This window comes from Numenius arquata, chromosome W, assembly GCF_964106895.1.
Source record: "Numenius arquata chromosome W, bNumArq3.hap1.1, whole genome shotgun sequence".
NCBI classification, from domain to species: Eukaryota; Metazoa; Chordata; class Aves; order Charadriiformes; family Scolopacidae; genus Numenius; species Numenius arquata.
Window position 1 is genome coordinate 19,726,504 of NC_133615.1, and position 17,330 is coordinate 19,743,833.

At 47.2% G+C, this 17,330-nt stretch overlaps 1 protein-coding gene and 1 pseudogene across 1 annotated transcript in view; one reads left to right on the forward strand and one right to left on the reverse strand.

Annotated features, from left to right (window-relative positions):
• The window catches only part of LOC141476796 (zinc finger protein 462-like), a 194,196-nt gene extending 186,593 nt beyond the window's left edge, over positions 1–7,603 (reverse strand). Inside the window, exon 1 of the mRNA XM_074165598.1 lies at positions 7,470–7,603. Within this exon, the coding sequence (XP_074021699.1) occupies positions 7,470–7,603 (134 nt within the window). The remainder of the gene's footprint in view (positions 1–7,469) is intronic.
• A 255-nt stretch (positions 7,604–7,858) lies between these two features.
• LOC141476797 (U3 small nucleolar RNA-associated protein 15 homolog) overlaps positions 7,859–17,330 on the forward strand; it is a 38,507-nt pseudogene continuing 29,035 nt past the window's right edge.

A 17,330-nucleotide genomic window follows, 5' to 3' on the forward strand; every position in this document is an offset into this window, starting at 1 on the left:
AGCTGCGTCCCGTCTCTCCATCGCGGCAAATTGGTGACCCCGACGTGATGGGTTTATGAATCGCCTAGCTGAGCGACTTGCTGCGAGTCCCACAGAACTTTGAATGAGCTGCTGAAAGGAAGCAGGAGCCGGCCGGCAATCAATCCCTCCGGAGTAGAGAGGTGAGCTGTGGGAAACATGGGGAATCAAGCGTCTTCCCCTGAGAGAGACGTATATGAGCTTATGAAAGCTCTCCTTAAAAAGCATGGAAAGAATATCTCTGGGCATGATCTTAAAACGATACTTAAATGGGTGCAAGTGAAAATACCCACTGTGACTGCATCCACTATTTTTACGCGAGAACTTTGGGACAATGTGGGAGTGAAATTATGGGATGCAGCGACTACGGGGAATGCTGAAGCACAGCGCATGCTTCCGTGGTGGAGAAGTATTTTTGAAACTTTAAAAGCCCAGGAAAAAAGTCACAAAGATGAAGCAGAGAGAGAGGAAGACTCTCCTGCGATACCTCCGTTATCGTCGGAGGGTAAAAAATCCATTGCACCACTAGAGGTGTGTGCTGCGGGGTGTCCCCCAGAGGAGGATCCCTTTGATCCGGGACCAGTGGACCCTGAAAAGGAGCCAGACCTCTACCCCCCCGACCCACACGATGTGTGGGCTAACATAAGGCGCCAAGCCTTAAAGGAAGGAGAACTAGAGATTGCTAAAATGATAGTAGCTCCAGTGATTTATCAAGGTCGGGGGGCACAGTGGGAAGCTCTATCTTTTCCGGTAGTTAAGGAGTTGCGCCGTACTGTCACTGAACATGGACTTTCCTCGCCGTATTTTGCAAGCTTGTTATCCTCTGTTTTTGATACATATGTTATGACTCCGCATGATTTAAAATCCTTAGCGCAATTGCTTTTGACACCGACTCAATACGCTTTGTGGGAGGCTCACTGGAGAGGGGGACTCCAAGCACTCCTTTTAACTTATGTAGGTCATAATAATAACGCTATTGCTGCACTGACCTTGGAGCACCTCACAGGCACAGGTCAGCACACTAACCCTGTAAATCAAGCTCGAATTCCACAGGAGGCCCTCGAGGCAACTCGTGAAGAAGCGAAAAAGGCCTTTTTTAAAGTTCCCGATTCTCAGAAACCGCAAAAGGCTTTTACTACTATCACCCAAGAACCCCGAGAGCCTTATATGCAGTTTATTGACAGACTAAAACAAGCCTTGGAACGCCAAATAGATAACACAGAGGCACGCGAAATTTTGTTGCTAAAACTGGCTGTTGAAAATGCTAACGCAGATTGCAAAAAATTGTTAAAATCCCTCCCAAACCCGAACCCTACATTGGTTGAAATGGTGGAGGCTTGTAATAGAATTGGTACTATGGATCATAAATTTGAGGCCATGGCCGCTGCTTTCGCAGCCATGCGTGGTCCAACAGGACCGGGGAACTGTTATAGTTGTGGCAAACCCGGGGATCTAAAGAAAAATTGTCTAAATGCTAATACCAGTGCTAGACCCCAAGCCTCTGGGATTTGTCCCAGGTGCCGAAAAGGGCGTCATTATGCTAATCAATGTCGGTCCAAGTATGATTTTCAGGGACAACCGATACAGGGAAACCGGCTACGGAGCGCGGAGCAGCGACGCGTGCAGACACAAATACCGCAGCCGACGCTTCAACCCCCTCGGAGGGAAGCAGCAGTGCCTCAGGTCTTCGCCCAGCAACAACAGGCAGCGCCGGACTGGACCTGGCAACCGCTCACACAGTAACGTTACTCGATTCCTCGGTTCACCTATTGTCAACAAATGTCTCGGGACCTTTACCCCCTAAAACACAAGCCTTATTATTAGGAAGATCATCTACAACATTGTCAGGGCTTTTTGTGTTACCAGGTGTTATTGACTCTGATAGCACTGATGAAATTAAGATTATGGCATGGACCCCGTTTCCTCCTTGCACTGTACCGAAAGATAGCCGTATAGCGCAATTGATACTGATTCCCACAGGCACAAGTTGCCCAATTTCTAGTCAGCTTCAACAAAGGCAGGGTGGGTTCGGATCTACGGGGAGCCCACAAATCTTATGGGTACAGTCTCTCTCCCAAAAACGGCCTATATGCCAATGCACCCTCATTCGCGGAGGGCAGCAGGTGGTGTTAAACGGAATTATTGACACCGGGGCTGATGTTACAGTAATATCTCAAGCTAAATGGCCCCCACAGTGGCCCCTAGCCAATATTTCCCAGGCGTTAGCTGGGATCGGTGGAACCGGCAGCAGCCACCAAAGCTTGGAATTAATCCAAATTCAAGGCCCAGAAGGACGTATAGCCTCTGTCAAACCTTTTGTATTACCTGTTCCCATGATTTTATGGGGGCGTGACGTACTATCACAATGGGGAATGTCCATTCAAACCCATTTTTAGGTGCGGCCATTGAAATGCGCGACACCCTAAAATTAACCTGGAAAACCGATGTCCCCATTTGGGTAGATCAATGGCCCCTACCTTTAGAAAAGCTTCGCGCCCTTCAAGAATTAGTTACGGAGCAACTAATGAAAGGACATATTGTACCTTCTACTAGTCCATGGAACTCACCGGTTTTTGTTATTAAAAAACAGACCGGCAAGTGGCGCTTGCTCCATGACCTTAGAAAAATTAATGATGCTATGGAAGACATGGGAGCCCTACAACCCGGACTCCCGTCCCCTACTATGATTCCTCGAGATTGGCACTTGACTGTTATTGACCTCAAAGACTGTTTTTTTAATATTCCTCTGCATCCAAATGATGCTCCTAAATTTGCTTTTTCAGTTCCAAGCGTCAACATGCAAGCTCCGTTGCAAAGATACCAGTGGGTTGTGCTGCCACAAGGAATGAAAAATAGCCCCACGATATGCCAATGGTATGTAGCCAAAGTGCTTAGTCCAGTCAGGACTGCAATGTCTAGTGTCTTATTGTACCACTATATGGATGATATCCTGGTGGCTGCACAACATCACGAGGTCATGGAGGAAGCTGTAGCCCTTGTCACGGCTGCCGTTAATTCGGCAGGCCTCTGTATCGCGCCGGAAAAAATTCAGAAAACACCGCCGTGGAAATATTTAGGCTGGCGCATAAGGGCTCAAACTATAGTTCCTCAACCTTTACAGATACAGACAGATATAAAAAACTTGCATGATGTGCAAAAATTGCTGGGAACAATCAATTGGGTCCGACCGCTGTTGGGAATTTCTAATGCGGACTTAGGTCCTTTATTCGAACTGCTTAAAGGAGATACTGACTTGCGTTCCCACCGCAGTCTTGATCCTGAGGCCATTGCCTCCTTACAAAAGGTTGCTACCGCAATCACTCTTAAACAAGCACACCGGTGGGTTCCCGAATTACCTTTTTATCTAATTATTTTAAACCCCGCTCGACAGCCTCATGCACTAATATTTCAATGGGACTCTCAGAAATCAGACCCACTGCTGATTATCGAATGGGTTTTCTTGCCGAATCAATCTACAAAAACCATTTTGACGCAGCATGAGATGTTTGCTTCTTTGATAATTAAAGCCAGGCAACGCTTGTTAACGTTATCAGGAGTAGACTTTGCTTGTATTTGCTTACCTGTGACAAATATGTATCTACAATGGCTTTATCAGCAGTCAGACACCTTTATTATGGCGTTGGCAGACTATACGGGCCAACTCACATCCCACCCACCTTCGCATAAGCTGCTTAATGTCGATTTTCGCTTGATACCCAAGCCGAAAAGGAGTGATCAGCCATTACAAGCCCTTACTGTATTTACAGACGGGTCTGGAAAATCGCACAAATCAGTCATTTTATGGTGGGACAACCAGCATGAACGCTGGGACTCGGACATAGAGACTGTTCCTGGTTCTCCCCAGATAGTGGAGTTAACTGCGGTTGTTCGAGTTTTTCGGAGGTGGTCCACACCGCTTAATCTCATCACTGATTCAGCCTATGTTGCGGGGATTGTTGAGCGAGCTGAAGCATCTGTGTTACGCAACGTCCCACATTCTGACCTATTTGCTTTATTACAAGAACTTATCTTTCTCTTGGACTCTCGCCCTCACCCCTATTTTGTTATGCATGTCAGATCACACACTTCTCTACCTGGTTTTATTGCAGAAGGGAATCGACGAGCCGATTTGCTGACATTACCAGTACAGGTGTTGCCGGATCGCGTGGCACAGGCTAAACTCAGCCATTCCTTTTTTCACCAGAATGCTGGAGGTCTCAAACGGCAGTTTGGACTTACCTCTCAACAAGCATCTAACATTATTGCTGTATGTCCTGACTGCCAAAGGCATTCTTTCCCGTCAGTCGCAGGAGGAGTTAATCCCAGAGGACTACAGAGCCTACAGCTATGGCAAACAGATGTTACGCATTATCCGGAGTTTGGTAAATTGAAATATGTCCATTCCTCCATTGACACCTTTTCAGGTGCTTTATTTGCTTCTTGCCACACAGGAGAGAAGGCACGTGATGTCCGCAAACACTTGATGCGCGCTTTTGCTACTTTAGGTATACCTTCACAAATAAAGACGGACAACGGTCCTGCTTATGTCTCTACGGCAACAAAAGCATTTTTTGACTCCTGGGGTGTGACTCACATTACTGGTATTCCTTATTCCCCTACAGGTCAATCTCTAATTGAACGCTCTCACCAATCTTTGAAGCGTTTGTTACAACAACAAAAAGGGGGAGTAGGAACTGCTACTCCTGAGGAACGTCTGCAGAAAGCTTTGTATGTTTTTAACTTTTTGAATTGCTCTTTGTTAGATAGCAACCCTCCGATAGTCCGACATTTTAATACGAATGCTTCACTTGAGGTGCGAGTCAAAGCCCCCGTGTTGGTTCGTGATCCGGAAACAGGTAAGATCATGGGACCGTATCCCCTTATCACATGGGGCAGAGGCTATGCTTGTGTCTCCACAGAGAAAGGCCCCCGATGGATCCCGGCAAAGAGTGTACGACCCTTCCGTGAATCCCTACCACAATCATCCAGTAACGACCCTGATCGTCTCTTTGATCAACAAACTCCTGAACCTTCGGTCTCAAAATCGCAGGACACATAGCAGAAGATAACAAAGGAAATTATATTAATTACCGCCAGTGGGCCTGTTTACTGTATAAGTAATAATCATTAGCATAAAATGTAATAAGAAGTGTTTAGTATCAGCTGATTGAAAATGGATATTTTAGGTATAAAAGGTTTTATAGTAGTTGTTTTAACTGTAAGTGTAAGAGCCATCCCATATAGCAGAATGTTTGACCCGCGGGAAAATGTGTGGGTAACTTTAGCTCGATCACTCAACACGACCAGCTTTTGTGCAAGCCTAGCAACACCTAGTTCCCCATTTACTACATGCCTTGTGGGGGTGCCCTTGACCGATGTCACCTTTAAGGCATTCTATGAATCCCTCTCAGTATTAAGACAACAGTATAAGGTGACAAGCAAAATCCAATTCATGTGGAATGACATTGCGGAAATGTTTGAAAAGTATGACATTTGGGACGATAAACTCCCTGTAGGTCCTGAACCACAGGAGATTGATCTAGCGGACTCCCTCAACGCCAGTTATTGTATATATATTGGCACTGAGAATTGGACAGGAGAGCAAAAAGAAGGACGCATAGTTAAGGCGACGGCCCCTACAATCCTCTCTCCAATAGAAAACCATACTAGTTGGAGGAAAACCTGGTGTCAAAGAATGGCCCGTAGTGAGAGTTCTCCAGCTCCTGGCACCGTACTGCCCAGGCGCCTTCCAAAAGGATTCTTTTTAATCTGCGGCAACCGAGCATGGTCAGGAATCCCTTCAAACCCTCAGGGAGGACCATGTACTATAGGCCAACTTAGTCTAGCTGCACCACTAATGCACCCTAACAGCACTCACCGATATCGATTTACAAGAGACACTTCCCACAGCCTGACTAGCGATTGTTCCGACCAAATTAGCCTCTGGAACAAATGGGAAGTTATCTTTGCATCCCTTTTTACGCCAGGTATTGCCGCAGCGCGAGCACATAGAAATTTGAATAGTATAGCATGTTGGGTGGCAAAGCAAGCCAATGCAACAAGCAGAGTCCTGTCCGAACTTGCAGATGATCTGTCCACAGTGCAACACGCGGTATTACAGAATAGAGCCGCGATAGATTTCCTTTTGCTAGCCCACGGACATGGCTGTGAGGATTTCGATGGAATGTGTTGTATGGACCTAGAGGATCACTCAAGATCTATCCATAAAGAAATTCAATATCTAATGACGCATACTCAAAAGATACAACAAGATTCTGGATTCTTTGGCCTGGATGCTCTTGGGGACTGGCTAGGTCTGTCCGGATGGCTAAGAAGTTTAGTTAAAACGATTGTGTATATTTTAGTTGTTTTTGTCCTTTTGTTGCTTTGTTTGCCTTGTCTGTTGCAATGTGTGCAAAAGTTGGTAGCAAACTCTGTTAAGAGAGTTCTTACTGTGCAACAAGAAGGGGGAGATGTGGGACAGGATTCAGCTGGTCTCAGCAAAACCCCCAGCACTGCTCAGTTGATAAAAGAAAATGTGCTGGAACTTGTGGGCCACAGGCCCTGGGAAAGATAAGATAAAAACTTTCAGAATAGGGAGTACTGACATCCTACAGGGACAGCTGGTGAGACTGTAAAACAATTATCCTGTTGTCCTTGCTCAAGATAGATTTATAGGTGTTTAGAAAAATACCTTTTTGCATTAGCATCAGCATTAGCCAATCTGTGAGTGCCTAATGTGGAATGTGAACCAATTAGCTTAGAACACGCTACCTTAGGACTAGTATAAATGTACGTAAAGAATTATAATAAAATCGACATCTTGCTTGCATCAAGCTGCGTCCCGTCTCTCCATCGCGGCAGATACTTAAGCCAAATTCCCTAATGAAGTCAGTAGGAGTTTCATCTAAGCAATATTTCAGAATATTAGTCTGGTTGAAACAAAACCAACCCCAAACAATCACATTTATACCAAGAACAGGAACAAGCTATAAGGAGATTACTTTATTGCCTAAAAAACATTAGACTTGAAGGAAAAGTTCAGGTGTTATGTCTCTTAATGTCTCTAAGTCTTTTCATAACTCGAGTAAAATAAATGGCTCCTACCGTACATGTAGGAAAATGATAAGTCCCTTTTAGACTGAAGACAGGAAAACAGCCCAGAATACCCGGAGCTTTTTGACACCGCTGAGAGAGACCTAACATCAGGACTGGCTCCACAGCAACGCCTAGCAGACAGAGTGACTTGGAAGCCTCAGGCAGTCCTAGAGCCCGTCCTCCATCCCTGTACTGCAGACCACTGGCTCTGGGAGGAAAGGCCCAAAGGAGAACTATGACAGTGACGCTCTCCACAGCATTCTCCTGCTCCCCATGCAGGGCATGGCAGGCTACCTGGGAACCCCTCTGGCAGGCCCCAAGCAGGCCCACAGCTTTGCTCTTTGCAGACTCACCTCACCTTACTGCTGTCATTACTGCTGAGGATGGTGAGGGGGAAATAACGCACTACCACCCCGTCACTGCTCGTGAGGCAGTAGGATGTCACTTCCCCCTTGCCGCGGTTGCAATTGGACAGGTGGAGTTGCATCCCAATGATGTGTGGCCCTCACCAGCATGCTAGCTCTCCCCAAGGCAGGCACGGGGCTCGCCGTGGTGTTGGTGCACAGCATGGTCCTTGCTCCCTGAGGTGGCGCGTAATCAGTTCGGCGTGTCTGACCTTCCTAGAGAGCTGCCTGTGTGGCTGGGCACGCAGGTGGGAGCACGGCTTGGTGGCAGCCGCGGCTCCCTGAGGAGGTACTGCACAGGCCTTCGCCTCGCAGGAGGCCCCCGCTCCTAGTCAGTGATGTCCAGTTACAACCCTGTAGTGGTTCAGGTGTTCCCAAAGTTCAGGGAGATGATTGCTGTACTGGTGGGGCTACAAGGTAGGAGGGAGCCCTCTGGTGGGGGGGTGCTTGGGGCAGCTTGCTGGTGGGCCAGGGGCTGTCACTGGCACAGGCTCTGCACATCACTTCTACCAGTCTTGTGTGTTAACTGGGGCATTCTTGTGGCTTTCAATTAGAAGCGGTTTTTTAATATTGCCCTGAAACTTATTAAATGGCTTCCTAGAAAACTAGGCTGACTTGTGCCCCAAATTGGTCAAACAGACATAGTTATTGTCCTAAAATATTTTTTTACTGCTTTCATGGGAGTAATCAAAGTATTTTTAAACATGCATGAGTGAATAAAGTTGTTTTTTCCTCAAATAAAATGCATAATTAATGGGTCAGTTGTAGTGGAGCAACTGGAAAAAAGTATAAGAGCAGAAGTAACCTGGCAGAAGAGAAACTTAATAGGATTCTATTTAAAAAATGATTTGGCTCTAAAAGGGATTTTGAGCTCTCTGTAGGAAGAATAGATTTTTGTTTTGCTGCTTTCATTTTTCATGACGTACTTAATGTATGTGTGTTTAATCATCTTGATCGCAATTGTTTTAGACACGTGTTCATATAAAATATTTTTGCGCAGTAAATAAAATTGACTTCTCCCAGTTCCTCCATATAACTATACTGTCACAGCCTACTTGAGGATAAGTGACTTTTTTGAGATTTTTATGTTGTTGTCCTTCAGCTGGCATCATATGAGTGAATTTAATATCTGCTTATTTTGCTAGATCCACATTTATAGTCGTTGCTCTCAGGAGCCACTCAAAAGGTTTTCTTGCTTTGAAGATGCTGCTTATTATGCCACATACAGAGATGATCATAGAATCATAGAATTGTCTAGGTTGGAAGGGACCTTTAAGATCATCTAGTCCAACCATCAACCTAACTCTGATAAAAAAAAACCCCATCACTAAACCATGTCACTAAGCACTATGTTAACCCATCTTTTGAATACCTTCAGGGATGGTGCCTCAACCATTTCCCTGGGCAGCCCATTCCAATGCTTAATAACCCTTTCAGTGGAAAAATTTTTCCTAACATCCATTCTGAACCTCCCCTGGTGCAACTTGAGGCCGTTTCCTCTTGTACTGTTGCCTGTGACTTGGGAGAAGAGACCGACCCCCACCTCTCTACAACCTCCTTTCAGGTAGTTGTAGAGACTGACAAGGTCTCCCCTCAACCTCCTTTACTCTAGGCTGAATAACCCCAGCTCCCTCAGCCTCTCCTCATAAGACTTGTTCTCCAGACCCCTCACCAGCTTCATTGCCCTTCTCCGGACCCGCTCCAGCACCTCAATGTCTTTTTTGTGGTAAGGGGCCCAAAATGATGGCAATCTGCTTGTTGCTGGCAGTGAGGAAGGTAGCATTCACCTCTGACATTAGCGGAATAGCAGCACTGAGACAATTTGATGGTCATTGTGGTGGGTTGACCTTGGCTGGAGGCCAGGTGCCCACCAAGCTGCTGTATCACTCCCCTCCTCAGCAGGACAGGGAGGAGAAAATAAGATGAAAAAACCTTGTGGGTCGAGATAAAGGCAGTTTAATAAAGAAAAGCAAAGGCCACACGTGGAAGCAAAGGAAAACAAAAAGATTTTATTCTCTACTTCCCATCAGCAGGTGATGTCCAGCCACTTCCCGGGAAGTAGGGCTTCAGTACACATAGCGGTTGCTCCAGAAGCCAAATGCCTTAATAACGAATGCCCCCTCTCCTCCTCCTTTCTCTTAGCTTTTATTGCTGAACATGACATCATATGGTATGGAATACCCCTTTGGTCAGTTTGGATCAGCCGTCCCGGCTCTGTCCCCTCCCAACCTCTTTCCCACCCCCAGCCTACTGGCCTTTGGGACAGGGGTGTTGGAGAGACAGCCTTGATGCTGTGGGAGCACTGCTCAGCAGTAGCCAAAACACTGGTGTGTTATCAACACCATTCCATTTTGGCTACAAATACAAAGCACAGCACTATGAGGGCTGCTATGGGGAAAGTTAACTCCATCCCAGCCAGACCAAATACAATCTCCACCCCTTATTCCATACCATTTGCATCATGCTCAGGACCCACATAATTTGATTGTTGGGCGCCAACACCGGCTTGGTTTGGGTCATTGTTGCACTCGCCCAGTTCCTTGCAAAGCTCACTCTTCATCGGTTCAGGTAGTTCCTGCTACATTACTTCCTACACCATACAACTCACATCAGAGATTATTTTTCCCCCAAGGTTAAACCTGCTTGAGGCACACACCGGATCTCTCCATCCTTCCCCATTACCCACCCAAGTACACCCAGGTCCCTGAGTGAAGACAATCCCATGAACAGGTTTGCCTTTTCCCAAGGGAGGAGCAATCCACACTGCCTTCCCCAGACACTTCCCTATGTGCACTACAGGAACCTTATCACCTTCCACAGTATGTAGGAGCTTTGTTTGGGCAAGACCAGGACAGTTAGCAGATCCTCTGGTGTTAACCAGTCATGTGACTTCTGCTATCCCAGTGCTTCCATGCCCTATTGCCCAATGCTCTCAACACAGTCGTTAACAGTCCATTATATCTCTCAATCTTTCCAGAGGCTTGTGGGTGATAGGGCATGTGATACATCCACTCAGTGCCATTTCTTGGCCCGGGAGGTTATGAGGTTATTTTGGAAATGAGCCCCATTATCTGATTCAATTCTTTCTGGGGTACCATGTTGCCACAAAATTTGCCTTTCGAGGCCTAAGATGGTGGCAGTGGCAGTGGCATGGTTTACAGGGTACGTCTCTAGCCAACCAGTAGTTGCTTCCACTGTGGTGAGCAAGTAGCGCTTGCCTTGGCGTGTTTGTGGCAGTGGTCCAATATAGTCAGACAGGCCTCGCCATATTGAAAACCACAGCCCTCTCTTCCAGGGTGATTTTACTTGTGTGGATCACTTGATTACAGCATGTTTCACGTTCATGGGTGACCTGTGTGATGGCCTCCATGGTCAGGTCTACCCCTTGATCATGAGCCCATCTGTATGTTGCATCTCTCCCTAGCTGTCCCAATGTTTTGTGGGCCCATCGAGCTACAAATAGCTCACCCTCATGCTCCCAGTCCAGGTCCACCTGAGCTACTTCAGTTTTGACAGCCTTGCCTACCTGTTTGTTGTTTTGATGTTCTTCAGTGGCATGGCTTTTGGGCATGTGAGCATCAACGTGACATACCTTTAGAGCAATGTTTTCTACCTGGGCAGCAATGTTCTGCCACAATGTAGCAGCCCAGATGGGTTTACCTCTGTGCTGCCAATTGGTCTTCCACTGCTGTAGCCACCCCCATAGGGCATTAGCCACCATCCAGGAGTCAGTATAGAGATAGAGTACTGGCCACTTTTCTCGTTGTCCTGGTTTCAGTTGGGATAGTTATTTTTTTTCCTAGTAGCTGCTGTGTTTTGGATTTAGTATGAAAATAATGTTGATAACACATATTGTTTTAGCTGTTGCTAAGTGATGTTTACATTAGTCAAGGACTTTTTCAGCTTCCCATAGAAGTTGAGAGGGAGCACAGACAGGACAAGCTGGCCAAAGGAATATTCCATACCATAGACATCATGCTCAGTTTATAAATGGGGGTTGGCCGGGGAGCAAGAATCTGCAATCACTGCTTGGGCTGGGATGATCATCGGGTGGTGAGAGCGACTTGTGTTGTATCACTTTATTTTGTATATTCTTTTACCATTATTATTATTTTTCCTCTTCTGTTACTGTTCTATAAAACTGTCTTTATCTCAACCCACGAGGCTTTTCCCCCCGCCACCTTTTTCTCCCTCTTCTCCCTACCCTACCTGGGTGGGGGGTGGGGGTGGTGGTGAGCGAGCAACTGCCTGGTCCTAGTTGCTGGCTGGGGTTAAACCATGACACTCATTCAGTAATCTCCAGGGCTAGTTGGATGGCTTTCACTTCTGAAAACTGACTTGACTCACCTTCTCCTTCAGTGGCCTCAATGACTTGTTGTGTGGGACTCCACACAGCAGCTTTCCACTTCCAGTGGTTTCCTACCACATGACAAGATCCATCAGTAAACAAAGCATAATGCCTTTCATCTTCTGATAACTCATTATATGGTGGTGCTTCTTGGGCATGAGCCACCTTCTCAGGCAGTGCTCCAAAATCTCTGCCTTCTGGCCAGTCCACGATCTCTTCCAGGATTCCTGAGCGGTTGGGTTTCCCTAGTCGAGCCTGTTGCGTGATCAACGCTACCCACTTACTCCATGTAGTGCTGGTTGCATAATGTGTAGAGGGAATGTTTCCTTTGAACATCCAGTGTAGCATGAGCAACTGTGGTGCCAAGAGGAGATATGCTTCTGTACCAACAACTTCTGAAGCAGCTTGAACCCCTTCATATGCTGCTAGGATCTCTTTTTCAGTCAGGGTGTAGGGGGCTTCTGATCCTCGATACTCCCGTCTCCAAAACCCTTATGGTCGACCTCGGGTTTCTCCTGATGTTTTCTGCCAGAGGCTCCAGGTGAGACCATGCTCTCCAGCTGCAGTGTAAAGTATATTTTGCACAGCTGGTCCTGTCTGGACAGGCCCAAGAGTTACCGCATGAACTATTTCCTGTTTGTCTGCTCAAAGGCTTGTTGTTGCTCAAGGCCCCACTCAAAATAGTTCTTCTTTTGGGTTACTCAATAGAGAGGGCTCACAAGCTGACTATAACCTGGAATATGCATTCTCCAGAATCCCACAAGACCTAGGAAAGGTTGTGTTTTCTTCTTGTTAGCTGGTGGAGATATATTTGCTATCTTGTTGACCACATCCACAGGCACATAATGGCGTCCATTTTATTCCCAAGAACTGGATCTCCTGTGCAGGTCCCTTGACCTTACTTTTCTTTATGGTGAAACCAGCTTTCAGAAGAATCTAAATTACTCTTTTTCCCTTCTCAAACACTTCTTCTGCCTTGTTGCCCCACACAATGATGTCACTGATGTATTGTAGATGTTCAGGGGCATCACCCTTCTCCAGTGCAGTCTGGATCAGTCCATGGCAAATGGTAGGGCTGTGTTTCCACCCCTGGGGTAGTCACTTCCAGGTGTACTGGACACCCCTCCAGGTGAAAGCAAACTGTGGCCTGTACTCTGCTGCCAAAGGGATCGAGGAAAACGCATTAGCGATGTCAGTTGTAGCATTCCACTTGGCTGCCTTTGACTCTGGTTCATATTGGAGCTCTAACATGTCTGATATCGCAGCACTCAGTGGTGGCATGACTTTGTTCAGGCCACGATAGTCTACTGTTAATCTCCAGTCTCCGTCAGACTTTAGCACTGGCCATATAGGGCTGTTAAAGGGTGAGTGAGTCTTGCTGATCACTCCTAGGCATTCCAGTTGATGAATCAGCTCATGGATGGGAGCCAGGGAGTCTCGGTTGGTGCAATATTGCCACCGCCGGTGCACCATCCTGGTAGCAATCGGCACCTGCTGTTCTTCGACTCGCAGCAAGCTCAAAATGAAGGGATCTTCCAAGAGGCCAGGAAGGGTAGATAGCTGTTTGATCTTCTCTGTGTTCATGGTGGCAACACCAAAAGCCCATCGGTACTCCTTTAGGTCCTTGAAGTGCCTTCTCCTGATGTAGTCTATGCCAAGGATACAAGGGGCCTCTGGGCCAATCACAGTGGAGTGCCTTTGCCACTTGTCCCCTGTTAAGCTCACCTCAGCCTCCAATATAGACAATTCTTGGCATCCCCCTGTCACTCCAGAGATCCCAATGGGTTCTGTGCCCCTATACCCTGATGGCACCACTGTCTACCAAAGCCTTATACTTCTGTAGGTCTCATGTGCCAGGCCAATCGAGTACACACAGTACAGCTGTCTTCCCTCTCAGTTTGCGTACGCAGGCTTCCAGCTTAAAGGTGGGTTCACCATCCCACTTCCTCATGTCCTCCCCCTGGTCACTGTCCTGGGTTGAGAGACACAGGACTAACTTTTCTTCTAATGCTGGGGAAGACTGCACTTTTAGAAGACTCTAGTGTCTGAATTTGTGAAAATATTTACTTTATAGCCAGCCAGGCTCTGTGGGCTTCAAGGTTAGTGTTTTCGAGCCTTGCCAATTGCAGGGACAAGGAGGAGCAAGGCCTGGGCATTTGACCCAGGCTGGCCAACAGGATTATTTCATACCATGAACGTCACATCCAATATAAATTAGAAAAGTTTGCTGCGTAGCAGGCTCTCTCCCTGATGGCGGCGGTCCAGACAACTCCTTGCCCCGGTGCCGGAACCCTGAGGCCTCCCCTTCCTCCTGAAGCCATTGTGCTCGCAGTGTCCGATACTTGCTATCCACTGCTGGGAGTGCACAGCTTCCTACTGGTATAGATGGCTGAGTATAATTTCTGTATATCTTATATCAGTATTGGGATTAATACTGGTTCTTTAGTATTATTGTTAATTATTTAGTCTTAGTCTATTAAATCTATTTATATTTCAACCCTTGTGTTTCTTTGTGTTCCCCGATTCCCCTTTCCAGGTGGGGAGGGGTCATCGGGTGATAGAATAATTGTCTAACGACAATAGATTGTTATGGATTCTCTCAAACCATAACAGTCACGCAGGAAGAACCAGAATGCACCACGTGGCATGCGCCTGGGGCTCCTTTTCCCTCTGACCGGGGCAGGAGAGGACTTATTTCTTGGGGCGTCCCTGACAGCCAAGGTGCTGGCCCATAGGGATGAGGAGGTACAGAGATTTTCTTCAAAGTTTTGGAGCCAAGAAGACACTCTCTCCACAGCTGGTGTATTCTTATCTGGACAATACATTGGTGCCTAGCTGTTAGAATATGATGTTGGGGTACTTTGCATCACCTTCCTCCACATGGACCATGTGCACAGGACATCCTCTGGATCTTCGGAGACCTCATCATTGTCTAGATCTCTGTAGATGACTTCCAGCACTGCTAATTCTCTCAGGTACTGGATGCCTTCATCTGCAGTAGTCCGCTTTCCTGGGGAGTTCACATGATCTTCCTTGAATGGATATCTTGCCCTCACACTTGAGAGTTCTCTCCAGAGACTTCAAATTGCTACCTCTTTTCAAATTCCTCTCTCAATTCCCCAGTTTGTAGCAAGGGATCCCAGTTGTTGGGCTTCCTTGCTTTCCAGTTGCTGACTGTTGGCCCCATTATCCCAGCATCGGAGCAGCCAGGCAGCAATCTTTCTGCATGTCTCGGAGTTCTGATGAGGTCAGGGACTGGGTAGTTTCTACTTTCTGTTGGAATTCTCTCACTCCTGCCTCCAATTTCTTTGTTGAAGGACCAGCTTCTTGATCAAAACTTTCCTCCTCTTCCTCCTCTCTTACTAATTGATGATATGGACTGTTGAAGAAGAGTCTGGGAAGACTTTCCTGCCTTGTTCATCTCCATCTAATAGGCTAGTCTTTGCCGGAATATAAGTTCCGGGTACTGCCAAATGCCTGCCAAATAATAATTCTGCTGGAGATAGTCCTATGGGATGCTTGGGTATATTTCTTATGTCCCATAAAACTAGATTTAAGGCTTCTGGCCATTTTAACCCTGTGTGCATGCATACTTTGGCTAATTTTTCCTTAACTATCATATTCATTCTTTCCACTTTTTCTGATGATTGGGGTAGGTAGGGAGTATGTAACTGTTGTAGTACCCCCAGTACATTAAATACCTAAATGCATATAGATGCCCCAAAATGTGAGCCCCTATTTTAATCTAGCATTTCCAGTACCCCATATCTAGGAATAATTTCATCAAGTAAAACTTTTACCATGGTTCCTGAATCCGCCTTTTGGGTTGGGAAGGCTTCTACCTGTGGGAGACTGGCTAGCTGAGAAGGGTCGCGTAGACATGGTCCAGCTGGCTGAGCGGGAGCTTGGGAAACATCGGACTCAGCTCCTGTAACTGCTGAGCTGGCAAGGGCACCCTGTCCTTGACTGTAACTGTTGTACGATAACAGGGAGATTGCAGCTGCTCAGGCATGGGAAAAGAGGATGAAAGTAACTGTAAAGAAGGAACTAAGGGCGGGGTTGAAGTTTGGAGGACAGGCCAATCAGAGAGATGTATTGCAGAATATGTATTAGCTAATTATAATGAAGCATAAAAGACGGCTGTACTATTCAATAAACGAAGCTTGCTGATCACTCATATTGAGTGACCCTGTCTTCCCTCCGTCGCGACAAATGGCGCCCGAACAGGGACCCTAGAGAGGGCTGAACCTGCGAGCCACGAGTCGACAGAGCCTGGGTACCGGTCCTGAAAGCAGCGCTGGAGGCGAAAGGGACGAATCCCCGTGCCCGGGAGCACCTACAGAGGGTCCCACCGGCCACGCACCGCCGAGGTCTTGCAAAGGCTGCAACAGCGCTGACGAAGGTATGAATAGACAAGCGGCGTACGATTTGCTCAAATGCTTTTTAGAAAAGCGGAGCGTTCAGGGTATAGATTGTAAAAGGGAGTTGCCTGGGTTATTAGCGTATGGAGTAGCGAGAGGTTGCTTTGATAATCCAGATACGGTTTTTGAACACGAGGAATGGCGTAAATATGGGGATAAATTGCTTGACGAAGTTATATGCGATAATAAAACAGCCAAAAAGTTGATGAAGGCATGGCAGGCAGTCGCCAACGCCCTGTTGCAACACTGAGCTGAGCAAAAAAAAAAAAAAAAAAAAAAAAAAAGAGCCGCTGCTGCAGCCTCCGAAAGGTTGGGAGTGTCAACCGGGGCTACAGCTGTCCCGCAGCAGGGGGACTCTGGCTCTCCCTCAGGCTGACCATTGCCTCCCTCAGTGCGTACGCTAACGGTTCCACAGGGAGCGGCGGGGACGTGGGACCACCCGCCTTTCCCGCCGCCCCCTCCGGAGCCCGCGGCCCCCCCGTTAGGGGATGAGGAGGCAGGCGAGGGAATGGAGTATAAAAATCCAGTGGAGAGTAGGGAAGGTACGAATCCCTTTACGGAGGGTCTGCAAGTCGCCCAAGAAAGGCAGAAAACATGGCGGCAGACAGCAGAGAGTGCTATGCTTGAGGGTGACCGAGAGTTTGCCGCGAGTGTTATACATGAAGCCTTCCCGGCCACGTACTCGCAGCCAGATGCACAAGGGAACGTCATGGTTTCAATTACGAACTTGGATTGGAAACTATTAACTCAGCTGCGAGCCACGGTGAATGAGTCGGGACTGAAAGAGGAACCTACAAGGCAAATGTTGGACTATATTTGGGGTACTAATATCTTACTCCCGGGCGATATACGTAGTATAATGAGGTTGATCCTGACCCAACATCAGCAGCTATTATTTAACGCCCACTGGCAGGCTGCCTGTCAGGAGTCAGTAGCGGTGGTTAGAGCACCAGGGGACCCGCTACACGGGGTCACTCTCCAGGAGTTGATGGGTCTAGGGCCTTATTTTCGAACAGAAGCACAAGCGTTGATGGGGCCAGA